The sequence below is a fragment of the Podarcis raffonei genome, chromosome 15 (genome assembly GCF_027172205.1).
Source record: "Podarcis raffonei isolate rPodRaf1 chromosome 15, rPodRaf1.pri, whole genome shotgun sequence".
Classification (NCBI taxonomy): domain Eukaryota; kingdom Metazoa; phylum Chordata; class Lepidosauria; order Squamata; family Lacertidae; genus Podarcis; species Podarcis raffonei.
In genome coordinates, this window is record NC_070616.1 from 16,160,428 (window position 1) to 16,187,291 (window position 26,864).

Sequence of the window (26,864 nt, forward strand, 5' to 3'; positions counted from 1 at the left end):
ACTAGGTTTTTTTAATTTTTAAATCGTAAACAGATGTGGAAATGCCGAGAACTGAGCTGGAAGATGAGAAGAATGAAAAATGGGAAGAAATCGAAACGGAGAAGTTTTGCCGCTCCCTATCTGCTGCTGAGTCACAGCCCTCTCCCCAAATCTCCTCTGCTTGGCTCCAGGCACAAGCTGCCGCCTCCTTCTCTATCCTGGTCTCTTGCTCTCCTGGTTGTTTTTCACAGCTGCTTCCTCTGGTGAGCAGCACCAGGTCACTGAGTCAGGAGGCCATGCTCCCTTTCTGCGGGATTTTCCCAGGCAGCCTCTTGCCAGCGAGGTGTAAATAATTCAGGGCAGGCAGCGGTTCTCTTCAAAGCCGCAAACGAACCTGAAAGAAAGCCCAGTCAACAAGCCCCTGTGTAGGATTAATAATTTGCACAGAAAGCCTTTGTTCCCCCTGCCCCCCAACCCCTTTATTTTCACTTTGGAGCCTCTGCTATGAACCCAGCGAATAAATCAGGCTTTGTGACAATCCTGGCAGCTCCAGGGAAAAGGAGGAATGCAGAGTCCTTTCCTCTTTCAGACACAGAGGCCTCGTCTGCATTACACATTCCCCAAAAATCCTGGGAACTGTAGTTTGCTCAGGGCGCTGAGAGTCTTTAGGAGACCCCTATTCCTCAGACAGGCCCCCAGGGTGCTGCTATTTTCCCAGTGAAATTCCCTCACATCCTAGCCAATCCGGGTTACCCAATCCATGCCCACTTTGGTGCTTTTGCGCAAGCAAACCTTGCCCTCCCAATATTTCTATGGAACTGACAAGAACATAACTATGTTCCTAGATCTGCCAAATGCCTCTGGTCGCGTCATTCTTATGACAAGGGTGACGGGACATTTCCAGGAAGCAACACCTGCCACTCAGTGCCTTGGAATTTTTTAATAGACGTTCCTTAATCACAACAGATTTCTGCAGCTGATCAGATTTCTGTGGCTCGTAAAATGTTTCGACTTGCATGTTTTCCAGCTCAGTGCAATGGCAGCCGACGCAGAGACCCAGCTTTGATTCATGGAAAAGCAAACATATCCATGTAACCGCTGCATTCTTGGTGCTTTGTGAGCAAATTGCGAAGAGCCCCAGGAGATGTTTAGTCCATGCATTTGCCAAGAATCCCTTTTCAGAGAAGAAGAAGAAGAAGAAGAAGAAGAAGAAGAAGAAGAAGAAGAAGAAGAAAGAGTTTGCTCCAAAATCCACCATGACGAAGAGCACCAAAATGTCCCAAAAGAACATAAGAAGATAACCTTGGGCCAGCCAGTCTTTCACTGTGATCTAAAATGGGGCATAAACAGTTTCACTTTCCATGATATGCAAACTAGGCCAGAGCCAGTGTGGTGCATGGGAGACCAGTGTTAAAATGCCCATTCAGCCATGAAGCCCTGGGCCAGGGGAGGAAGAGAACCATGAGCTCCTTGGGCTTTTTGGAGGAAAAGTGGAACCTAGGAAGCTGCCTTAGTATAAGTCAGATCTACTTGTCCATTGCCCTCATTGACAGGCAGCAACTCTCCAGGGGTTCAGGCAGGATCTTCTCCTAGCCCTACCTGGAGGTGTCGGGGTGTGTGTGTTGAACCTGGGACCTTCTGCATGTAAGGCAGGTGCTCTGGCACTGAGCTACGCCCCCTTCTGCTCTGCCAACAGCCCGTCAGCACCCCTCTGGGCTGCTGTGGATTTTCTAGGGGAAGATGGATGAGTGCCAAGATGATGACTGCATGGTGCTCATGGAGCTGATCTCTGAAATGGTGGGTACCCAGCATAAGCACCTGGAGAGGAAGGGGGTCTAGCCTCACACGGCTGCCTCACCTTCATTCCTAGGGAGAGAGCATCCTGACTAAGAGTGTTAAGGGGAAGAGAGGAATTTCCAGCCTGAATTTGCCCTCAGCCTGTATTGTTTTTAATATTCGGTTGGAAGCCGCCCAGAGTGGCTGGGGAAACCCAGCCAGATGGGCAGGGTATGTATGTATGTATGTATGTATGTATGTATGTATGTATAAATAAATAAATAAAATTATTATTAGCCATGACTTTGCAAGGTAGCCTGGGCCAGTCACTCTCCTCATCTGCAGCAGTGTGTGTTTGTGTGTGTGTTTGTGTGTGGGGGTGATACTTCTGATCAACGTTGCAGGGCTGTAGTGAGGGTTACTGAGGTAGTGTAAGGAGCATCCATTGACTGGTCTGAAAGAACTATCTGCAGTTGGACAACCTTTAACTGAAGAATTGATTAGAGTTGTTGTTTAAATAATGATGATGATGATGATGATGATAATGATAATGATAATGATAATGATAATGATAATGATAATGATGATGATGATAATAATAATAATAATAATAATAATAATAATAATAATAATACAAGCTAACTTATGGGGATCAGCATCCTTTCAGACACAAACGCAGGATCAAAAAGTGACTAGCCACAACTTATGAGAGCTTTCTTCCGTGCCTTTCCTTTGCTGCTCTCCAGGCTACAGCTTCGTGCTGCAACGACGAAGAAGACTTCTAGAGACAGACGATTTGTTGTGCTCCCAGAGCATAGAAATGCAAGACATGCCTATGGAACTGCATTTATGAAAAATGCGCAGTGAGAGAGGCGGCAGCAGCAATAGCTCCTCTTGACCACCAGAGATCGCTGCGGCGTCGCAGTCAGCGGTTAAACGTGCTCATCCAAGAGGTTCACTCTGATTCCTTGCCCCCATTTATTTATGTATTTCTCTATTGCGACATACTGGAATGTTACAGAAGACACCCATTGAAAGAAAAGAAAAGAAATGCTAACTTTCAAATTGGCAATTGCAAGAGAGACGATTGTACAATCTTGGAAAGAAGGGAGGGTCCCTCCAAGAATGGTTTTGTTATGTCTGCAATTGGCAGAGGAGCCGACTCAACAGATGTGAGCTTCCAAGAACGGATGAATAAGAGAATGACTCTGCAGCAGTGGCGTAGCGTGGGGGGTGCAGGGGGGGCCCGGCTGCACCGGGCACAACATCTGGGGGTTAGGGTTAGGGGGCGCAAATCCACGGGTTAGAGGGCGCAAATCCATGGGTTAGGGGGCGCAAATTACTTGCCTTGCCCCGGGTGCTGACAACCCACGCTACGCCACTGCTCTGCAGCTCAATGAGATATTCTGGATACACAATTCTATGATTCTAGGAATAACAAAGCATCCCAATCAGCCCCATGTTCACATTTGTCAAACAGGGGCATCATCTTCCTCCTCTGGAAATGACCTAGGACCCCCCCCTTTGAAATATTTTATTTAAGCTTTGGGCATGAGACTATACAAACCACAGTTCCCAGGACCCTTGTGATATATGATTGCTTTTCTTTATTACATTTAAAGCCCACTTCCTTCTTCGAGGAGCTGAAGGTTCTCCCGTTCCTCAGTTAATCTCCACAACAACCCTGTGAGGTAGGTCAGGCTGAGAGGTGGTGACTGGCCACGAAGGTCACCCAGTGAGCATAATGGCTGAGTGGGGATTTGAACCCTGGTCTCCCAGGTTCTAGTCCAACCCTCTAACCCCTAAGCCACACTTCAGATGCATGGTATGGATGTGGCCAAATTATGGCTGTTTCTGTAGATGGAGCATCTGCAAGAGGTCTTTCTGTTTCAAGCCTCAGCATCTCCAGTCAGTGCTGGAACTGAAACCCTGGAGAGCTGCTGCCAGCCAGCGCAGACAATACTGAGTTAAATGGACCAGTAAGGTTGTTTCCTGCGTTCCTATTCAAATCAATCATGAGGACTGGAATCTTACATTATTCTTTGGGGAAAGGCCATAGCTCAGTAGCAGAGCACCTGCTTTGCATAGAATCATCATTTTGTCGAGTTGGAAGGGACCCTAAGAGTCATCTAGTCCAACCCCAGGAAATGCACTGCAGAAGATCTCCCAGTTTCCATATTCAGCAACTGCAGGTAAGGCTGAGAAAGACCCTTGAGACTGAAACCTTGGAGAGCTGCCTTTACCAGTCAGTGTAGGCAATACTGAGCTAGATAGACCAACAGACTCACAGCTCCCCATGTTTCTATGAGAACAGGGCATTTCCCCATGTTTCCGCTGCCAGAGGTGGCTGGCTGAGGAAGAGGAGAGCAGCCACCAAGAGCCTGCCAGCGATGCAATATCCCTTTTCCGTGGGCCATGGCCGGCTTCAACCCTGCGTGATTTGTGCCGTGTGGCTAAATATATCCCCAGAGGAAATCAAGTATTGCACAATGACAAAAGGGGTTTTGCTCTACCCTTGGTTCCTGGCCCTGTAGAAGCAGGAAACTGTCCTCGAAAGCCGAGGCAGCAGGAGGAGGGTGGAAAAAGGAGAACCAGGAAAGCCCTTTTCGTTCTTCTCTTCCCCTTTGCTGTGATTGGGTCTGAAAAGTGAGGGCATTTTGCTTTGAAGGAGGCTTCCATAAGATGGGTCAGGTCGATGGCCTATCTAGTCCAGCATCCTCTTCTCCCAGTGGCCAACCAGATGCCTCTTCTGGGAAGCCTACAAGCAGGACCTGGGCACAGGAGCCCTCTGCTCTCCTGTGGTTGCCAGCAATTGGCATTCAGAGGCATTATGGTCTCCAACTTGTGGAGGCAGAGCATAGCCTTTTCGCTAGTAGCCGTCAATTGCCTTAGGATCCTCCATGATAATCCTGTTTTTGTTTTAATAATTGTTTTATTTGATTTTCAAAAAGGAAATTTGTTTTAATAATTGTTTTATTTGATTTTCAAAAAGGAAAGGAAAGGAAGGAAGGAAGAGAAGAAAGAAAGAAAGAAAGAAAGAAAGAAAGAAAGAGAGAAAGAGAGAGAGAAACAAGAAAGGAAAGTGATAAAGTTACCTCTAAACGTCTTACACATTCACATATCGAGATTACTCTGATTACTCAAGATTACTGACTTCCCCCCTCCCATCCATGAGTCTTCTTATTTCTCTTTTCATCTGCATATCAATACTTCTCCAAAATTTCCATCTTCCTAAATTATCTGTAGTTTCTATTACATTACAAGTGCATATAAAAGTCTGCTAATGTTTCAACCTATTTGCAATGATTTAGTATATACATTACGAACATTTCCCATTCCTTTTAAAATTTCTCTTCTTCTTGATTCCTGAGCTTCCCAGTTAATTTTGCCATTTCAGCATAGTCCATCAACTTGATCTGCCATTCTTCTTTGGTCAGGGTTGTCTCTTCCTTCCATCTCTGGGCTAGCAGCATCCGGGCGGCCAATACTCCTGTTTTTCCTGACGATGCTCTGAATAAACTTTAAACTTGAACTCAGAACATGAACCTCAGATTGCAAAACAGTCTCTAGTCCTATTCACAGCATCTGTGATACCACTTGAACTTTAATAACTTCTGCCCAAAGAATCCCACAGCTTGTTCAAGATGCACAGAACAGTAGCTCTCTGCATGGTTTGCTATCATTTCTCAGCACCCATAACAAATTACACTTCCCAGGATTTTTTGTGTGATGTCAGGACGTTTATGGTGGTGCAGGAACACTTAGAATGTATGTTGTGGGCTAAAGCGTTAAAATTGAGATGTGGAAAATATGGAAGCAATGAGGAGAGGCAGGACTGAGATTTGGAGATATGCTCCAAGGTCCAGACTATGGGAAGTCTCGAAAAATTAATAATTATAATTTGGATGACAATTTGGTCTTTTTTATTTTAGTTTTTTATTTTAATTGGATTATGACTTGATATGTTAATTGGATGTTTTTTATTGAAAATTAATAAAAACGATTTAACAAAAAAATAGAATGTATGTTTACCGGACGCGGGTGGCGCTGTGGGTAAAAGCCTCAGCGCCTAGGGCTAGCCGATCGAAAGGTCGGCGGTTCGAATCCCCGCAGCGGGGTGCGCTCCTGCTACTCGGTCCCAGCGCCTGCCAACCTAGCAGTTCGAAAGCACCCCCGGGTGCAAGTAGATAAATAGGGACCGCTTACTAGCGGGAAGGTAAACGGCGTTCCGTGTGCTGCGCTGGATCGCCAGATGCAGCTTGTCACGCTGGCCACGTGACCCGGAAGTGTCTGCGGACAGCGCTGGCTCCCGGCCTCTTGAGTGAGATGGGCGCACAACCCCAGAGTCTGTCAAGACTGGCCCGTACGGGCAGGGGTACCTTTACCTTTACCTTTTAGAATGTATGTTGTGGGCATGACCTGTATCCCCCTCCCCTTCCAAGATGGACCCAGGAGGATGTCACGGAGCTCCTCCCCCCACTTTCCAGCTCAACTCACTTCCTTTTGGGATTCCCAGAGAAAAGAAGGACTCAGCAAGAGACAGAGAGGAGACATTTCACATCTTTATTTTTTGAAAGAACCCAGCAAGAGAACTGACCTGCCGACAGGCTCAGAAGAGATAAGCAGCAATTGGTCTAAGATGGGATACAGATGGCTGTAGCTATGTGTTCTCAAGCTCTCTTTCACTCAGTTCAGAGGGCAAAGCGCTTTCAAAAAAAAAAAAAGCTACTTAAATATGTAAATTAATATGCATAAATCAACACATACAATTTGGTATGGAAATAAATTCATCCTGCAGCTGCACAATGGAAATCAGGCAGAGTCACGATGCTTCAGGAGGAGATCCCATGCTTTGCATCTAAGAATCTCACAAGTTTAATGGCCCATTCAGCTTTTGGGTTAGCGCAGAGCTGCTTCTGGATAAGCAAAATAAACCTGTCAAGGAAAAGAGAAGCCATAAGAGCATAAGATAACCTCCAATGGCTCAGGTTCATCTCAACCAGCCTCCTGTCCTCCTAGTGGCCAAACAGATGTCTGTAGGAAACCAGCAATCGGGGCCTGAAAACGAGAGAACCACTCTAGTGGAGAAGCAGGGGCGTCACAAGGGGGGTGCGGGGGGTGCGGTCCGCCCCAGGTGTCATGCCTGGGGTGTGTGACAAAATCCCCCTGGGCGCATCACGAGTGGTATGATTGTCATCATGAAAATCCGCCCTCTGATTGCACAAATCCCCCGGCGATCAGCCTGGCACCCCCTGGCGGGTGGCACTTGCATCCCTGTCGGGCGGTTTTATGCAATCGGCGGTCGGATTTTCACGATCGGTGGGCGGTGCTGGCACCCCCAGCGGGCAGTGCTTGCAAATCCTGGCTGGCAGTGCTAGCACAGTTTCATGTGCTCATTGGTCGGATTAGCGCGATCTGTGGGCGTATCTATTTTGTGGCTTCATGAATAAAGACTCTTTTCTCTGTCCTAGGAGGACATAGGGTGTGGTCACATTATGGCCTGGTGTTATGAGAGAGGGAGACTAACAACAACAACAACAACAACAACAACAACAACAACAACAACAACGACTTTATTATTTACTGGCTGGGTTTTTCTACCCATTTTCTCATGCCAGGCATCATTTTTATAAACGTCTGTCGTGTCACCTCTTCCTTGCTTTTTCTCTGGACTAAAAAGTCCCAAATGCATTTTCAATGGGCCACTGAACAAGGGCTATTTATTTCTCCATTATTTCTCCACTTCTGGAACTGGTAAAACAGGCAGGAAGGTCATCTTCCTTGTTAAAAGGCACCGGGCCTGCCCTCGCCACAGATCCCATGTTCTCAGTGGGGTGTAGAGAGGGGGCAGAAATTCATTTTGCTCACCATTAAATGCGAGCCTGCCAGGCAAATCCCCACTTCCCAAAGCAGCATGCCCGCCTTAAACACTTGGACTTCTCTGAATTTTGGATACAGTTCTCCAGTGCAGACAAAAACGTCTCTGTTAGTGAAAATAATGCACAAACAAGCACTCTTTCCTGGGGAATTCACATATTTTGGAACAAAGGTGCACCAGAATGTCTTCAAATGCTGAATTTAAGATGGGAAAATAGAGAGAAATTGAAACTGAAGGATCTGCCCTTCCCTAGTGGGGAAGCAAAATCAGTCTCAGCTCCTTCTTTTCCCTCCGACGCACTCCTGATTTTCTCAATCTATCGTTCCTGCTGCCCAAACCCAGCTCCCAAATGCTTAAGTCTTTGCTTCCCATCTTTCCTGATCCCCCACCATTAGGCAACTGACACCTTGGCTTTCACCCATTCTCCAAAACTTACACCACAGAAGGCAGAGCGCATTTAGGGTCGGGGTAGAAATAATCCACTACGGCATTGGGTCCCACACTTCCTGGATAATGGGCAGTGCAGCAGCCAGGTGGGGCATCCCGTCGAGCCTGGAGAGCTGGGGAGAGCAGGCATTGCTATTCATATTGTGAAATGTGTAAGATGCCCAAGAGCTAAAGCTATGGGAGTTTATTTGCATCAAACATCCAGAGACATCACCACCCACTTGACTGGAGGATCGCGCCCCTTGTCTCTCTCTCTGTGTGGAGGCATTTATGTTGAAAGACATCAGGGCTGGGGTCTGTGTGGGTCTTCCCTTCTACCAGGCCTCCCTGTCTTTCTCTCAAAGAGGGGGTTGGACTTAACAGGGGTGGTCAACTCCTAAGAGACTGTGATCTACTCACAGAGTTAAAAACTGGCAGTGATCAACCCCCTATTGGGGGGTTCAGGTCAAAGTTGTTGAGCATCCTCATGGAATGCATCCTCATACTGTGATGATTATGAGAGGTTGTTTATTATTATTAGTTTGTGGCTGGAATGTTTAAAAGGTAAAGGGACCCCTGACCATTGGGTCCAGTCGCGGCTGACTCTGGGGTTGCGGCGCTCATCTTGCTTCCGGGTACATACAGCTTCCAGGTCATGTGGCCAGCATGACTAAGCCGCTTCTGGCAAACCAGAGCAGTGCACAGAAACGCCGTTTACCTTCCCACCGGAGCGGTACCTATTTATCTACTTGCACTTTGATGTGCTTCCGAACTGCTATGTTGGCAGGAGCAGGGACTGAGCAACGGGAGCTCACCCCGTTGCGGGGATTTGAACCGCTGACCTTCTGATCGGCAAGTCCTAGGCTCTGCAGTTTAACCCAAAGTGCCACTTGCTTCCCTGGCTGGAATGTATAGTACTGTACAAGCTGAAAAGTCAGGTTGACTCACGCAGAGCTGCCACAGCAAGGAGTAAGGCAACAGTAGCCCCTGAGATCTTCATACTGTCTGGAGAGGAAGAGGAGATTTCAGGACCATTTCAGAGGCCTCCTCTGCTTCTGTGATGCTCACCACCTAAAGCTCCTCCGCCTCTCCTTTGAGATGCCGTTCCCAGCTCTGACCCAATACCAGACACTGAGTCCTCAGAGGACAACCAGGACACAGATCCAGGAGCAGGCAGGGTCCCCTCTGAACAAATGCTAAGGATCCTCTTCACAGGCCTTCCAGGCTGAGAGACCTGCTTAAGAAGCCCTGGAGCTGTCAGAGGAGGAGGTTGCAGGGAGTTGGGCTAGATGCCCTGTGGGTATCCCTTCTAACTGTACAATTCCATGATTCTATGAATCTCTCCCTCTCTCCCCCTCCCTTGGTCCTTCAGAAGGCCACGGCTAAGCCGAAAAGCAACAGCACAGCATGCATATCCAAGTCACCATGGAACACTTGAGTAAAAGGGGCATTCTCATGAGTAAGCAGCCTACTCACGAGTAAGCAGTCCCTGGAACTCCTCTGCTAGCAGTTGTGGTTTGGTGTGGTCTAGGAGGCCAGAGTCTAAACTGTATTCCGCTTTAGCCTTTCAGTTGCTGGGAGAAACTCAGGTCTTTGATGTTTTCCTGAAGGGCAATTTATTGCAAGACTCTTTTTTCTGCAAGGTGGGATCATTTTTATAGGGAAGTTCCCTATACAGGGAAGTTTTCAATGTTTGATATCTTACTGTGTTTTAATTTGTTGGCAGCTGCCTAGAGTGACTGGTGCAACCCAGTCAGATGGGTTGCATATATATATATTCCTACTGCCAGTCAGGCTTATACAGTGAAGTCCTCTGTTCATCTGACTTATGGCCTCCCCATTTGGATCTTAGGGTTTAATTAACTAATTTTCGGAATTTATATACTGCTTTTTAAATCAAAAAATACCAGAGTGGTTCACATCATAAAACATGACAGTAATCTCTAACAAAGAGTACTTAGAAGTGAAACAGCAAAGGCCCCAAAGGTAATAGGGAACCTTTACTAGCAGTTGGTAAAAGGCTGGGTAAACAAACAGGTGTTTCACTGATGGTGAAAACACCACCGTTGGTGACCTCCAACTCTCAATAGGGAGAGTATTTCACAGGGTAGGTCCCCTATGAAATGGCTTAGTTCCCAAGTGGCAGGAGCTTAGTCTGGGTCCCTTAGAAAGCTACTGGGTTTGTCACCCTGTGTGAGAAAGCAGAGATCTACCTGGAAGCCAGTATTTGATCAGTTGAATGCAAAGCTTGGATGGATGTCCTCAAGTGATGGCTATTCTTTGCATCCCAGGACAGTCCCACATAGAAAGGGTTGGCTTGCCTGCCTCGTTTTCATTCCAGACCTTCCATATTTCTGTTCTGAATTTACTGAGTTCACTGTGTTCCTCTTCTCAGAATACTTCCCACTTACATTGTAACTGCCTCCTTCTCCAAGGTCAGTTTTTGGAACAAACTCCTTTGCTACAAAGTCCTCCTACCTTTCACCTTCAAAGCCAGTTGCTCTCAGTGCTGCGCTGAACCTCTGTCTCCTCCCCCAATTGCATCTTCCCCTTATAGATAGGCAGGAGAGGGCAGGGCCTGCATCCACCCCAACCCACATCCTCTCACAATTCCTATGCATGCTTGATCCTTGGTTAAGGAGGTTACAAAATGGGATTGGCCAGCTGGGTGAAGAAGACAATTAATGGCGCCTCGTGAGAGGTGGTCAGTCTCAGCTGCCTTGAACCATAGAACCAACTCTTGAACCATAGAGTTGAAAGGGACCCCTAGGGTCATTCCCTTGCAAGGTGGGAATCACAGCTAAATAATCCCTGACAGGTGACCATCCACCTCCGTCTAAAAACCTCCAGCAAAGGAGAGTCCACCATCTTCCAAATACATCTGTCTCACTGTCAAACAGCTTTTAAAGTTCTTCCTAACGTTTAGTTGGAATCGCCATTCTTGTCATTTGAATCCATTGGTTCTGCTCCCACTCTCTGGAGCAGCAGGAAACGAGTTTCCTCCATCTTCTGTGTGACAGCCCTTCAGATATTTGAAGATAACTTTCACCTTTCCATCTTTTCCAGGCTGAACATACCCAACTCCCTGTGGCCATTCCTTAATTTTTTAAAAAATAAGGAATGGGGAAAATTTATAACTTATCTTAAAGACCACTGTAAACAGTTAAAATCGTTATTAGGATTGGAATATCACTTGTAGTTTAAATTCTGGATACCATGGAGATGTAAAAGATTTGGACTACCATAAAAGATGAGGAAGGAAATGATAAATAATAGGACCCACAAAGGGGAAGATGGAAGTCCAGGGGATTCATTGGAATCTTGCTTTGATGATTCATGTTTGATATATCTCTGTGAAATTTTAATTTGAAAAACCAAATAAATAAATTTATTTTAAAAATAAAAAAAAATTACAATAGGTTGCAATAACTATCAATCAGTCACACTCTTTAAGGGCAAGGAACTCAAGGGAGTCGGTGATAGACGGTCCCCCAAAAAGTGGGAATAAAAGGAACGTCTTGTTCTTGATAAGAAGAATCCAATAGCCCACAGTCAGGCAATAACTTTATCAAGACCAATCAAAATGTCATTAAACAGTAAGCAAGACTTGGGGTTTTCCTCCTGTGCTCCCTCTTCAGGCTTCATGGATTCTGCAGAATGGGACATGTTCAACTCTCTGGCCACTGGGCCGAAGCCATGGGTTTGTTCCTGGTACAAGGAGCTCCAGACCTTCAAACAATGAGTTTGTTCCATTGAGGTCAAGGTGGTTTGCCTGTTACGAAGTAATCAGAATTTGAAGATAGAGAGTAGGCCTGTTTGTGTGCAAGAAATGGGGCAATTGTGGGATCTCTCCACTAGATCACACATTGCTTTTCTATGTTGCAGTTCAAATATCACCAGTGAGGGCTGAATGGCCATGTCTTTAAATACAGCACCTCCTGGTGTCTGTTTATAGATCATCTGCTTTGAGGACTTCAGCTGGAGGGAATAAATTGATCTTCACAGAAAGCTGAACCCATAACCATTCATAGATGCTTTGTATATTTTTGGAAGGTGGATGTTCAGGAACTTAGAGAGGAGTGGAATCTGGAGTTCAAATGTGCCAAACAAACTATGCAAGGGGAAATTGCTTTTAGAATATGTACAGAACATTTTACCTTCCATGGTTGGAGGGAGACAGATGATGCAGACATCTTGCTTGACAGCAAGCCATACCACCAACTTCTGCATTGAATTCCCTTTTGCTGTACAGCTCGTGGTTCCCCTCCACAACCCGACCCAAAACCAAAACCTAGCCTGTCCCATTAAATACAATAACTATCAACCAACCACACATTTTGGGGGCAAGGTACTCAAGGGAGTGGGTGGCAGTCCCTAAAAAAGTGGTGTTGTGGGAATGAAAGGGACCTCTTGTTGTTCTTGATAAGAAGAATCCAATAGCTCACAGTAAGGCAATAACTTTATCAAGACCAATCAAAATGTCACAGAACAGTAAGCAAGACTTGGGATTTTCCTTCTATGCCCCTTCTTCAGGCTTCGTGGATTCTGCAGAAAGGGATATGTCCAACTCTCTGCCCCCCTGGACCGAAGCTATGGGTTTGTTCCTGGTACAAGGAGCTCCTGGCCCTCAGGGAAATGTGTTTGTTTCCTTGAGTTCAGAGTGGCTGACCTGTGATGAGGTCATCTGAAGATGAAGAGCCTGTTGGTATGCAATAAATTGATTGAGTGTGGGATCTAGATCAAATTTTGCTTTTTCTATATTGCAGCTCAAATATCGTTTACTGGAAAGTGCTGAACAGCCAAATATCACACCTCTTGGTGACTGCTTATTGATTGTCTGCTTTGGGGGTTTTGAATGGAGGGAATTATTGGGTTTATTTTTATTGATTGATTGAATTTATATACCACCCTATACCTGGAGGTCTCAGAGCGGTTCACAGAATAAAATCAAATATAAAACCCATTCCATCATCAAATGTGTTTAATTAACTCTAAACCCCTCCTTCCCTTTTCTGATCCAACCCACGTCATTTTGGGATTTTCAGCAAAGAGAAGGACACAGCAAAAGACAGAAATGAAGCCCATCACATATTTATTTTAGGAACAAGTCAGTAGGAGAACTGATTTGCTGACATGCTCAGAATAGAGAAGGGGAAGGTGGTCTAAGCAGCGATATAGGAGGCTGGACTTGGGTTTTCTCAAGTTCACTTTGTTCAATGCAGAGGGCAAAGCATTTGCAATAAAAAAAGGTACTTAAAGATGTAAATTAACACGTACAATGAGATAGGGAACTGGATCCGTTTCGGAGCCACAGTCTGGAAATCAACAAGGTGGTTTTTCAAAGTTTCTGGTAGGGTAGTAGATGGTTGTTTGCACAAACAGAAACCCCCAAACATAAGCTCCAACAGTTCCCAAGAAGAAATCCTGGGACATCCCAGGATGGAATCAGAAGCTGGGGCAGTTTCTGCAATTCTGGAATGTCCCGGTAAAGACAGGACAGTTGTGCATCATGATGTCTATTGTACCAAGGTAAGAAAGGGACACGTGTCAACTTCAGAGCGAGAAATGTCCCTATTTTCATCTGAGGAACATTGGAGGGTATGGTTTAAAGTGGTATGATCCTGATTTAAATGCATAGTGCTGACAGGGCCTACGACTCTGTTCGGTGTGAAGGGGCCAAAACTTTGGGGAGAGGGGGAGAGAGGGAGAAAGAGAGGGAGAAATTCCAGCAAAGCAGCCATGGTGTTGCTGAGGTTCAGGGTAGCTTCCCCTAGGAAGGGCTCTGCAATTGGTGCCAGTTTCAGATGCAGGTATCTTCAAGGCTGTCTATGTATTCCATGAGTTCATGGACCCATGGCTGATCCGGGTCAGCACACCTGAATTTACCATGCTTGAGATGAAACCTGTCAGAGAAAGTAGCAAGCACCCACAGTCGGCCACTGAGAATACCCTTTTAATTCTCCATTAGCCCAAGGACCCCACTTTAATTGGGCAGTCCACCTGCCACAATGCAAGGCACCGAGATGGGGCAGAAATTTGTTCTGCTCACACCTGAATGCTCACCTACACAATTCCCACTTCCCAAGCCAGTATGCCTGCTGGAACACAGCTTGCTTTCAAAAATTGCTCTGAATTTTTCCATATATTTCTCCCATTAAAGAATGGACACAAAATATCTGTATTAGTGAAAATGATGTTCCAAACGCACACTCTGCACTGAGGGATTTGCTTGCAAAAAATGCATATATATCGGAGCAAAAGGGCACCATAACGTCTTCAAGTGTTGAACTTAATGTGGAAAACTGAATGAAACCATAACAACAAAGCCAGTCTCAGCTAATGAAGCTGTTTTTTGATGAGTCAGACCTTTGCTCCATCTAGCTTACTAATGTCTACCTGACTGGCAGGCACTCTCCAGCATTTTCATGCAGGGGTCTTTCCTAGCCCTACTGTAGATGCTGTTGGGGATTGAAGCCGGGTCCTTCTGCATGCCAAGCAGATGCTCTTACCACTGAGCTAATTCCTGCTCTTCCCTCCGACCCCCTAATTATCTCAATCTCTATTCTGGCTTCTCTGCTGCCTTCCCCTTCCAAACAAACAAACAAACAAACAAACAAACAAACAAACAAACAAACGGCCCCCAAATGCCTAACCCTTCGTTCACCATGTTTCTTCAACCCCTTCCCCGCTAATTGGCCAACAGCCCTCCTGCCTTTTGCCCATTCCCAAAAACTCACTCCACAGAACGCAGGCAGTAAGGCCAGCTGAGGGCATAATCCTCAACTTCACTCTTTGGGATTGGAACTTTAGAGTTGCTTAGGCAGCAGCCGGGAGCGGGAGTCCGCCGACCTGTAAGGGCTGAGAAGAGCAAACATCATGGTTGAGTTACCAGACATATTAGGTCCTGAACAGTGACCACACTGGCTGATCTATTTCATAAGATTTATGCACTAATTGGTCATAAAAAGAAAACAAACAAGCCCTCAAAGCTCTTTACAAAAAGGGATAAAGCAATAAAACAATCAATTTTAAAAATGAATAACAATTTTATACTTTTAAAAAGTTAAAACAACAACACATTACAAATGGATTTAAAACTCGGATCAATTTTGGCCGGGCTTGTCTAAACAAAAATTATTTTTGCAGGAGCCCAAAAGAGTACAGTGAAGGCGCCTGCCTGATATAATCTGATCTGATTCCTGCTCCATCTGATCTCCATCCCCCAAGACCATCAAGCCCATGGAATGAACACCATCAACTCTGGTGTGAGTCCCAAATCTCCTAGAACAATTATCAAGGGAGAGGAGAGGAATCAACTCACGTGGAGTAGCCAGGAGAAGGAGGAAAGTGACGGCAGCTCCAGAGATCTTCATGCTGCCTGGAGAGGAAGAGGAGATTTCAGGACCTTTCCAGGAGCAACCTGGGCTTCTGTGATCCTCAACACCTAAAGTTCCTCCTGGGGTCCCTTTGCATACCATCCCCAACTCCAATCTGGTTCCAGACACAGAGTCCCCAAAGGACAAACAGGACACCCACAGGTCCAGGATCAGGAACATTCTTGTGAAATCAATGCTGAGGATGCCCTTGAGAGGGACCCTCTGGGTTGATGAAGACCCCCAGAGCTATCAGCGGAAGAAGAGAGTCCCCCCACCACAGTCCTTGAGAATTCTGGCACCAAAAGTTTCAGGTCCAGGAGCAACAACATACAATATTAGAATTGTAGAGTTGTCCAGCCCCTTGCAATGCAGGAACCACAGGATCCCAGAAAGATGGCCACCCAATCTCTGTTTAAGGACCTCCAATGAAGGAGAGCCCATTGCTTTCTAAGGGAGTCTGTTCCACCATCAAACATATAATGGATTGGGCTTGTCTACTACTTTTTAGCTATAGACCTTTCACAATTCTGTCCTGTATTTCTGGAGGCCCCCTCGCTTTCCCTCTTACCTGGTACGGGTAATCACCTCCTTCTCCAAGTTCACTTTTAGGGGTCTGGTGTGCTACAGATTTGTCCCACCTTTCACCATCAAAGTCAGTTGTGTTGAGCCTCCATCTCCTTCCCCAGCCACACCTTCCTCATATAGGTACCATTATCAAAACCAATCAAAATGTCACAGAACAGTAAGTAGTAAGTTCCTCCCATGCTCCCTCTTTGTGGATTCTGCAGAAAGGGACATGTCCAACTCTCTGGCCATTGGACTGAAGCTGTGAGTGTGTTCCTGGTACAAGGAGCCCTAGACCTTTAAGCAATGAGTTTGTTCCCTTGAGGTCAATGAAGCTTGCCTGTTACAAAGCAATCTCAGCCTGTTTGTGTACAAGAAATGGGCTGATCGGTCCATTAGACTAGATCATATATTGCTTTTTCTGTGTTGCAGGTGAATGCTCAATGGCCATGTCTTTAACTACAGCACCTCCTGGTGTCTGTTTATAGATTAAACAAAAAAAATTTTTTTTCCTTCCAGTAGCACCTTAAAGACCAACTAAGTTAGTTCTTGGTATGAGCTTATACTGTTTATAGATTGTCTGCTTTGAGGACTTCAGCTGGAGGGAATAAATTGATCTTCATAGAAAGCAGAAAGCATTTGCCTTTTGAGGGAGAGGCAGGGATCTTGAAACACCCTCCCCTTGAAATTTTGTCTATTTCAAGTGGAGATGAATGGCTTAAATTGTTTTTTAATGCTTAAATTCATGTACTGATGGTTTTTCTACTCTCAGTGTGAACTGCTGAGGTTAACTTCCTTGATTTACTTTTCCTGTCTTTCTCATTTCTTTGTTAAATGTGTTCAAGCAATTCTAGGGCCCTGCCGCCTCCCTTTTCTGGCCCATCCCGCTTCACTTTGGGATTGCCAGGGAAGAGAAGGATTCAGCAGAGATGAAGCTCATTGCCTATTTATTTTTAGAAGCCAGCAGAAGAACTGAGGACCCTCTGATGTGTAAATTAACACACCAAAGAAGTATGGAACTGGATCCATCCTGCAGCCACATATTGGAAATCAACAAGGTCATACCCTCTGACATTTCGTGACAAAAATTTGGGGGGCCAGGGCACTCCCAAACCACCACCCCATCTCCATTGCTCACCCCTCCCCTATATTTCCATTGCTGTTTTTGGGCTCCTGCTCACAAGACGGTGCATCTCCAGATGCAGCACGGCCTGTAGCAGCTTCTGGAAAGTCACTGCAGCCCACGCCATGCTAGGAGACGCCATGCAGCCTAGAGCAGGCATAGGCAAACTCCGGCCCTCCAGATGTTTGGGACTACAATTCCCATCATCCCTAGCAGGACCAGGGGTCAGGGATGATGGGAATTGTAGTCCCAAACATCTGGAGGGCTGGAGTTTGCCTATGCCTGGCCTAGAGCAACCTCTGGGAAGATGGAGCCTGTGCTACATCTGGAAAACCAGGGCATCCCAGATTGGGATCAGAAACCAGGGCAGCTTCTGTCCGTTTGGGATGTCCCGATTAAATCAGGACTCTTGAGGGGTATGTAAGGTGGTTTGTAAAAGCTGCTGGTAAGTAGATGGTACTTTGCATGAACAGAAACTCCAAAACATTATATATTGTACCAAGGTAGGGAAGGCACACTTGCCAACTTCAGAGTCCACTTTCTCGGAGAATCTTTCATAGAAGCCAGGCTGGCTGCTCTCACTTTGCTGCCCTGATGGCCTTAGAGTCTCAGAGTTAAATGAAGCACCAGGTTTTAAAAATCTCTGCTCTCCGCCTCCAAGAAGAGCTAGTGGAAATGTCAATTGAGCACCCTGTAACCCTGCTTAGACTGTTAGAATTCCTGCTCCATGATTGCAGTCATGGGATTTTTGTCTATCACATGATGGTGTATGTTTTGACTCCACAGAGTGGGAAGTGGTGGAGACAGGATGTTTGTGTTACTGTGTTCTGTGAAGTGGGACTATTGTCCTTTGTTCTTTTTCTCTTTGCTGTCTGATGCTAGAGAGCGAGGGAGCCATGCTGCAGTGCTCCGTGTGTGTTTTATATGTAAATAAAGTAGATTAGCCAAAATGCTGAGTTGCTGAGGTCTGTTATGCAAGCTGCAAAGACTCTGCGGATCCCTAAGTGTGCTGATGTCTGTTGGCATCGGTCGCTGTGATGTTCGGGCAGAAGAAAGCTTTTGAAGCTCCTGAATGAATGACCAGGAGGGAGAGAACATGCCAGTCGGGCATGTGTCTCTACCAGGGTCCTACTCGAGTGTAGGCTGAGCTCCTGACATAGACCACCTGCTCTTTCTTTTCTATAAAGACATATTTTCTATAAACACAAGCCAGCATCCCTGCTGGCTTCTTCCAAATATAAATATGTGATGGGCTTTATCTCAGTTTCTGCCTTTATCTCTTTCCCCTTTTTGGACTTTAGGGTGCGAGGCAGGGGGCAGGTCAATCCTCGAAGCAGGAGGGAGATATATTGGCAGTTCTGGTTCAAGGTGAAGCTTTAGCTAAAAGGCTAAAGAAGAACATCCAGAGCTTTGTCTGGTTGGCACAAGACACAAGCCAGTTCTTTCAGAGAGACAAAGAGTGTACTATATTGTTCTGGTCGCCTCACCTCAGAAAGGAGTTGGAAAGTTTCAGAAAAGGACAACCTGATAGAAGTTTATAAAATCACGCACAGCATGGGGAAAGTGGATCGATAAAAGTTTCCCTCCCTTTCTCCTGACTCCAGAACTCATGAACGTCCAATGAATGTTGGAAGATTCAGGACAGCTAAAATGACTACTTCACACAGCTCATAGTTAAATTATGGAACGTGCTTCCACAGGAAGCAGTGATGGCCACCAACTTAAATGGCTTTAAAAGAGGATTAGAGAAATTCACAGAGGAGGAGAGGGCTATCGATGGCTACCAGCAATGATAAGGATCATTATTTATATGCCGCCCATCTGACTGGGTTGCCCCAGCCACTCTGGCAGCTCACAACAAAAAATAGTAAAAGTACAACACAACATCACACTCTAAAAACTATACTCAGCCTCCCTAGTTGGAGAAAGCGATGCTTCTGAAAACCAGTTGCTGCAAGTCATGTGTGTGTGTGGCGGGGGAGGAGTGCTCATGTGCTTGAATCCTGCTTCCTGGTTTCCCATAATGGGCAATTGGTTGGCCACTGTGAGAAGAGGAGGCTGGACTAGATGAGCCGCTGGCATGATCCAGCAGGCGCCTCTTACAGTATGTGATTATGTTTTAGAGAGAAATCCATGGTCAGCCAATTGGTGCCAAAGAAGGATAGAACTTTCTTTATGTATGCCACAACAGCAGCAAGAATACTTATCACAAAGTATTGGAAGACGCAAGATCTACCCACCCTGGAAGAATGGCAGATGAAGGTGATGGACTATATGGAACTGGCGGAAATGACTGGCAGAATCCGAGACCAGGGAGAAGAGTCGGTGGAAGAAGATTGGAAGAAATTTAAAGACTATTTACAGAAATACTGCAAAATTAATGAATGTTAGAATGATGTTGGATAAGAAGTTAAGTGGTTTTTAGCTATAATGCTATAAGGAACATGAAAAAATGGATTATTAATAGGTTAAAATTTAAGGTTAAAATATTTTAAGATTAAAGATTAGGACAAACAAAGAGGGAAAGGATTTGCTGAATTAACAAATTGAATTGGAATACAAAAAAGGGAGGTGTGAGGAGGTCCGGGAAACAAGCAAATGAAAGATAAGTAATGGAAAGATGGAATTGTTTTTAACTATTTTTATTTTGTATTTTTCTTTTTTCTTTTTGTAATACTTTAAAAATCTTAATAAATATCTTTTTTTTAAAAAAAGAGAAATCCACTGGGGCCAACTGGGCGGTGGCGGTGGGGTAGGAAGCGGTGATATGGCCTTAAGAAGTACCTCCTTGGGTACTGAAGCTCAAGCAACCACACTCTTTTTGGACAGGTTAGCCAGAGAGCAAGGCCAATCACATATCCTTCAACATTCCTCAGATGAAAATAGGGACATTTATTGCTCCCCGCCATTTCTTGCTGACCCTCCTTGACCCACCATTTTTTGGTCCTTCCCTGCAGAGGATTTCCTATCCGAAGAAGGGCAAGTGCCACCAACACCACACCAAGGTGACACAGCACACACCCCCTCCGCTGTCCTGAAAAAAATCCCTCTTTCATTTCATTTCATGGTAGATTTACAAAAAAGAAAAACACACAGCCATAAATAAATTTTAGAAAGGGGCAAGACGTATTGCGCTCCACTCTGCTCCGCTCCCCCTTTCTTCCTACCCAGGGCAGCCCTGCCCTCTGCCTGCCCCACAGAGCTCATGGGTCATGTGGGGCTGGATCTCAGTGGCAGTGGCCTCTCCTCCGACTTGCCCACTTTCCAGCAGCTGCTTCAAGCTGCCCAAGGGAGCGGAAACAGGGATGTTCCAGGATTAAATCAGAAGCTGATATGGCTTTCATAATTCTGGGACTTTCCCTGGAAAATCGGGACAGTTGGAAGGTATGCAATCCAAATGTCACAAAATAATGAGTAAGGTTTAGCATTCTGCTCCTACACTCCCTCTGAAGACTGCCCACTATGTGGATCCTGCAGAAAGTGACACGTCCAACTCTCTGCCTGCTGGACCATAGCTTTGGGGGTGTACTGGCCCTCAGAAAATGACTTTGTTCCCTTGAGATCAAGTTGGCTGACCTGGAGAAGCTGGGGGCCACTCCAGACACAGAATTTGTTATTTTTAGTTTTGACAGTGCTAATCAGCCAGGACAGAACATTCTTCCAACAACATTTTGTCTACTTGATGCTGGCTGGTTTCCTACAGGCATCCGGTTGTCTTATGTTTTTATGGTGTTGTCCATTCAAAGGCCTTCATGGCTTGGGACCCCGGGACCTATAGAACTCCCTGCTCCCAAATCAGCCTACTCAGATCTTAAGGTCCTCCATCACCATCAGAGATCAGGGTTAGGGTTAGGCAATTTTAGTATGTAAAATTATTTTTAAATCGCAGGGTTTTAAACTATCTGAAACATGCATGTAAATGTTTTTTAAATCTTTGTGATTTCTAAAACAAGCAGATCTTTTAGATTCTTCACTGTAAACAGCTTGGGGGGTTCTTCTGTCAACGTCTCTAAGCTTCTAGCTAAGTTAATGATTCACTGTTGATGTTCTCTGCTCTTACAAGTGAGTGATTAACCTTAGATCACATGATTAAGGCATTGAATTGCAAATTGCCATTTTGAAGGGAGCTGTGTTTGGTGTTTTTTTTTTTGTTCCAAGACACAGTGGGAGAAATATGTGGAAATGAGTCTCTCTGGAAGAGAATAAAGCTGCAGGCTAATGGATACTGTACGGAGAGAGACTTTTGATTCTAGGCCTGTTCGGAGTTATATTGTATTTCTAAGATGATGCTGAGCCTATGCTTGGACAACCATATGTCTTATGGAACTATTTGGGTGTATTATTGATTTCTTTTTGTATCTGTTTTGAAGAGGCTCTGGTTCGTAAGGTTTTGAATCATATTTATGGGTCTGGACAATTTTTATTTCAAAATGAGTCAGTTTTTTATACATCCAGTTGCTTCAAGCTGTGCAATATTAATAAGTGCAACATTATCCACCGGGTCTGGGATTGACCTGCCTCTCCCCTCCCACCCTTTCCCAGTCCAACCCGCCTCATTGTGGGATTACCAGAGAAGAAAAAGACTCCGAGAGACACAAAGCAGTTTGCATCTTTATTTTCGGAAGCCAACAGGAGAACTGATCTGCAAGCATACTCAGAGCAGAGGAAGGGCAGGTAGCCGAAGCAGGTATACAATATGAAGCAGTTATATGTTCGCAAGCTCTTTTTCATCAGTGTAGAAGCGAAAATGTTTTTTGGGTAGACCTGGTAGTTAGTATGTAAATCACATGCACTAAGGGGTATGGAACTAGATTTGTCCTGCACTACATGTTGGTCTTTCAAAACTGCTTGTAAATAGACAATTGTTTGCATGAACAGAAACCCTGAAACAATGACAGTTATGCCAGGCAAGTACACTTAACTAAGAAAAGGGCATTTGACAAACTCCCTTGATAGCCACAGAGACCCTTGGATGAAGACTCTGTCCAGCCATTAAGGAGTCATTTTGTTTTTGAAGGTGGAGAGAGATAGGCAGAAAGCAAGTTCACCAAAACAGCAAAGAAGTTGTTGAGGTTCAGGGGTTCCTTTTCCTTCTGAGGGGTCTGTAGTTGCCAGGAGAAGGGCGTTCATACAACTTATCCACATGTGCCACAAGATCATGCACCCATTCGTCGTCTGGATTAGCACAGCCCAACTTACCATTCTTGAATTTGAATCTGTCAGAGGGGAAAGCAGGCATTTACAATGTGCTACAGAGAGGACCGGATTTAGGATGGTGTCATTGCATTTGGTGCCAAGACTCTAAGCTTTCATTTTTCAAATGTCCTGCCATTGTAGGGGGGTGTAAAGGGCCGGGTGGGGGGAGGGAGAGAAATTAATTTTGTTCCCAACTTAATGTCTACCTATCAAATTCACACTTCCACACCCCTTCCCCCAAGCTCAGAACTGGCCTCCAAAGCCTTAAGCGTCCCATCAGCTCTCTTCACCCACAGTGTTGAAGCATCCTTAACCAAGTGTTCTCTCAGCTTTGACCCAGCACCAGAAACTTACACTATAGCATCACGCTTGCATGGATAGGTGAGGTACCAATAGTCCGTTATCTGGTGCTTTGGGAATGGTTTCTTGGCATATGTGACGCAGCAGGAATTTTTGGATACCACAGCTGTTGAAAGCAGGAGAAGGCAGGCACTGTTATTTATTGACTGCTTTTGTTGGATACTTAATAGCTCTTGCTCGGGGAGGTGAGTTGCATTGGTCATCTTGAAGCATCACTGGACACTCCCTCCCCCTTGCCTCTGCAGGGAGGACTTTAAGCTGAACAAGCTGGAAAGGGGAGCCTCAAGCCTTTGGTTGAAATGCTGACTCCACTCCCCCCACCAAGCCTCTTTATCTCCCTCCCCCCAGACTTCCCCTGGCCCTTAAAAAATAATAATAATAATAATACATTTTACAGTTTATAGACTCCCACTGGTTTTGCAGTGCTTCCTCACTGACAGTGGACAGAGGTGGATGTAGGGGAGCATGGTCTCAGTGGGCATGGAGCCTTGGGGGCACTGCTGAGAATGCCACAATTATGATTTACAATGAAGCATGAGAGGCAAGGGGGTGCAGAATTTTGGCGTTGCGCAGGGTGCTGCTGAAATCTGAGACTCCAGTGTCTGCCACTGCAGTGGAGCAGACTTCCTTAGAAGGTGTAGGAGTCTGCTTTGCTGGAGGCTTTTGAACTCAGGCCACCTGTCAGGGATTCTTGAGCTGCTATTGCTGCACTGAAGGGGGTTGGAGAAGATGGCACCTGAGGTCCCATCCAATTCTATGATCCTATGCTGAAAAGCAGGGGAGGGGAGCCTCAAGTTGTGGGTCGGAATGCAGAGCGACCTCCATGGGCCTTGCCTCTCCTTAGTCCTCCTCTGCCCCTGCTTTGAGTGGTTGTGCCTGGCTGGAAAGCACCCTTGCTGTGGAATGGGAGAGAGAATTGAGGGCTGGGCTAAAACCACAACACCTCTCCCTTTTTCCCCTGCTTGGAATTCATAGGTTATATCAGTTGCTCTGCCCCACTTTTGCGAGCGGCTACATTGCTGGTGGTTCAAATCCCCGCGATGGGGTGAGCTCCCGTTGCTCGGTCCCTGTTCCTGCCAACCTAGCAGTTCGAAAGCACGTCAAAAGTGCAAGTAGATAAATAGGTACCACTCTGGCAGGAAGGTAAACGGTGTTTCCGTGCGCTGCTCTGGTTCGCCAGAAGCGGCTTAGTCATGCTGGCCACATGACCCATAAGCTGTATGCCGGCTCCCTCAGCCAATAAAGCGAGATGAGCACCGCAACCCCAGAGTCGGTCACGACTGGACCTAATGGTCAGGGGTCCCTTTACCTTTACCTTTACATTTGGTGCCACTGGGCATGCGGCCCCAGGAAGGTGGCCAACAAGGGAAGCCCCTCGCATCTGAAAGTGGTCTCCCATCTCGCCTTAAAAGTTTTCAGTGCCAATCCTCCAGTGGAACCCAGGGGAATGGAGCAGGGGTGGGTCTGAGTCAGACAGGAAGGGACCATCTTGGGGCTCCTCATTTCAGAGCACCCCTAAGTCCATCAGGGCCCAGGGAGTGGCATGACAACCTTCAGTGGGAGTCCCAACTCTGGTAAGACAACTACCAGGGGAGAGGAAAGGATTGGACTCACATGGAATAGCCACAAGAAGGAGGAAGATGAGGGCAGCCCCAGAGGTCTTCATGCTGCCTGGAGAGGAAGAACAGATTTAAGGACCATTCCTGGGACTCTTAGCTTCCATGATGCTAACCTACTAAAGCTTCTTCAGCTCTCTTCCCAGCCCCAAAATGGTACCAGATACAGAGTCCTCAGAGGACAAAGAGGACACCCCACAGGTTGAGGCCACCGAGAAGCAGGCAGGGTCCCCTGAAACCTGGGGATGTCCTTGTTGCAATGAGCTCCTGGCTCTCAGGAAATGTGTTTGCTCCCCTGAGTCAAAAGTGGCTGATCTGGAGAAGCTGAGGACCCCTTCGGACTGGGGGTTTCTTGCTGGTGCCTTCCTTGGTCTGTTCTTGACACAAGAATAGCCCAGCCCAAGCAGGATTTATCCTGCTTGATTAGTTTTTTCTGCAATGCTTCCCCAATGCTAACATGCTATTGCTATCTGTGCTGGGAGCGGGGAGAGAGAGGAGGGATTTTGGGGCAGCACATTATTTTTTTCAGTCCTTCTGGCTCCCCTTCAGTGTAAGATCTTTGGGCTCAACTACTCTCAGAGATTGTGAAGCTCTTCTCATTCACTGGGAGGTCACAAAGAGTCCTCTATTTCTCCCAGAGGAAGTTCAAGACTCTTCTCGTCACAAGGTAACCCCGCATAGAAAGGTTTGGGTTTGCTTGCCTCTCTTTAGTTCCAGACCTTCCACAGTTCTGTCCTGTATTCATGGGGTTCCCTTCACTTTCCATCTTACCTTGTAGTCTCCTCTTCTTCCAAGGTGAATTTGTGGATCTGCTATGCTAGAGATTCCTCCTACCTTTCTCCTTCGAGTCAGTTGCTCTCAGTGCTGCACGGATCTCCCGTCTGCCTCCACAGCTGAACCTTCTTGTAGATGGGGAGGGAGGAGAAGGACATGCACACACCTCAGCCCACACCTCTTCCCAACCCTCTTGGATGTTTGATATTTATCTTCCTTGGCTACTGGGCTTGCAAAAGGGGATTGGACAACTGGGTCCAGGGGCTGAGTGAGAAGAAGGCTGGTCCCTGTTGCCTTGAAGGAAGCAGTGAAACCCTGAAGATTGCAATAACTACTTGTCAAACATGTTCTTTTGGGGAAAGGTACTGAAAGGATGTGGGTGGCGCTGTGGTCTAAACCAGTGTTCCCCAACCTTGGGCCTCCAGCTGTTTTTGGACTACAACTCCCATCATCCCTCGCTAGCAAGACCAGTGGTCAAGGATGATGGGAATTGTAGTCCAAAAACAGCTGGAGGCCCAAGGTTGGGGAACACTGGTCTAAACCACTGAGCCTTGGGCTTGCCGATTGGAAGGTTGGTGGTTCGAATCCCCGTGACAGGGTGAGCTCCTGTTGCTCGGCCCCAGCTCCTGCCAACCTAGCAGTTCAAAAGCACGTCAAAGTGCAAGTAGATAAATAGGTACCGCTCTGGCGGGAAGGTAAATGGTGTTTCCATGCGTTGCTCTGGTTTCACCAGAAGCGGCTTAGTCATGCTGGCCACATGACTTGGAAAAACTGTCTGCAGACAAACGTCAGCTCCCTCAGCCAGTAAAGCGAGATGAGCACCGCAACACCAGAGTCGTTCGCGACTGGACTTAACTGTCAGGGGTCCTTTACCTTTTTTTAATGAAAGGAGTGGGTAGTTATACAATCCTCAAAAAACAGTGTAGTGAGGAATGCAAGGGAGGCTTTTGGTGTTCCATAAAATGAACCTCCAAACCCACACTTCACCAAGATCAATCAAAATGTCACAGAACAGTAAGCAAGCCTTGGATGTTCCTCCAGCGTTCTCTCTTTAGGCTTCATAGCTCCTGCAGAAAGTGCCACGTATGACTCTCTGGCTGCTGGACTGCAGCTGGGGGGGGGGGACGACGTGTCCTTGGTACAAGGAGCTCCTGGCCCTCAGGGAAGCTGACTCCTGGTGAAGCTGAGAGAGGCAGCACAGTGTTTTAGATGTCTGCTTGGTACAAGGAAATCCTGGCTCTTGGGAATTGGGTTTGTTCCTTTGCTGACCATGTTGCTGACCTGGAGAGGCTGAGGGCTTCTCAGGACTCATTTCCTATTGCACATCACCTGCAACTTCAGTTTAATATTCATTTTTGTGAGACAGGGTGCGTGAGCAGGCTACCAGTGTGAGAGAGGGTGGGATTTGTGTTTAAGACCATTTGGCTGTTCAGTCTGTTGAACGTTCTGTTTGCGTGAGGAGGAGTGGTGGAGACAGCCACCCCAAGAGCATTCCAGAGAGCGGTGTATGGAAGAGAATGAGGTATTGGACTGGTGGTTTGAGACAAGTCACACCCCAGAAGAAGAGGAAAGGAGTTGGGATATAATGGGTGAGGAAGAACAGGAGCAAGGTAGCAGCGTACAGAGGCAGGAGTCATATGTGTTCGAATCCATGCAGCAGCCAAGTGAAACACTGTCTCTGGAAAGTTTGTCAGAGCCACCCCCTTCCCCGAGAACTAGACATGCTCTGCGTGTCTCAGAACAGAAAGCCCAGAGGAGGTTGGCCCTTAGCAGCCACCGTAGGCAGCAGGAGGAGT

General features: G+C 46.3%; 2 protein-coding genes across 3 annotated transcripts in view; both read right to left on the minus strand.

Annotated features, from left to right (window-relative positions):
- HIP1 (huntingtin interacting protein 1) overlaps window positions 1-26,864 on the minus strand; it is a 315,500-nt gene that overhangs the window by 127,120 nt on the left and 161,516 nt on the right. The window lies entirely within an intron of this gene.
- LOC128402775 (monocyte chemotactic protein 1B-like) lies at window positions 13,518-25,233 on the minus strand. Of its 2 annotated transcripts, XM_053367155.1 has the most exons (5): window positions 25,066-25,233; window positions 24,293-24,349; window positions 15,381-15,437; window positions 14,797-14,917; window positions 13,518-13,962 (listed from the first exon to the last, which is right to left on the minus strand). In XM_053367155.1, exons 2-5 carry the CDS (start codon window positions 24,342-24,344, stop codon window positions 13,860-13,862), a joined length of 333 nt encoding a protein of 110 aa, XP_053223130.1. In that variant the 5' UTR covers window positions 24,345-24,349; window positions 25,066-25,233; the 3' UTR covers window positions 13,518-13,859. The 2 variants fall into 2 exon arrangements, with proteins under 2 accessions (XP_053223130.1, XP_053223131.1); XM_053367156.1 differs by lacking the exons at window positions 13,518-13,962; window positions 14,797-14,917; window positions 15,381-15,437 and adding exons at window positions 21,722-22,338; window positions 22,673-22,784.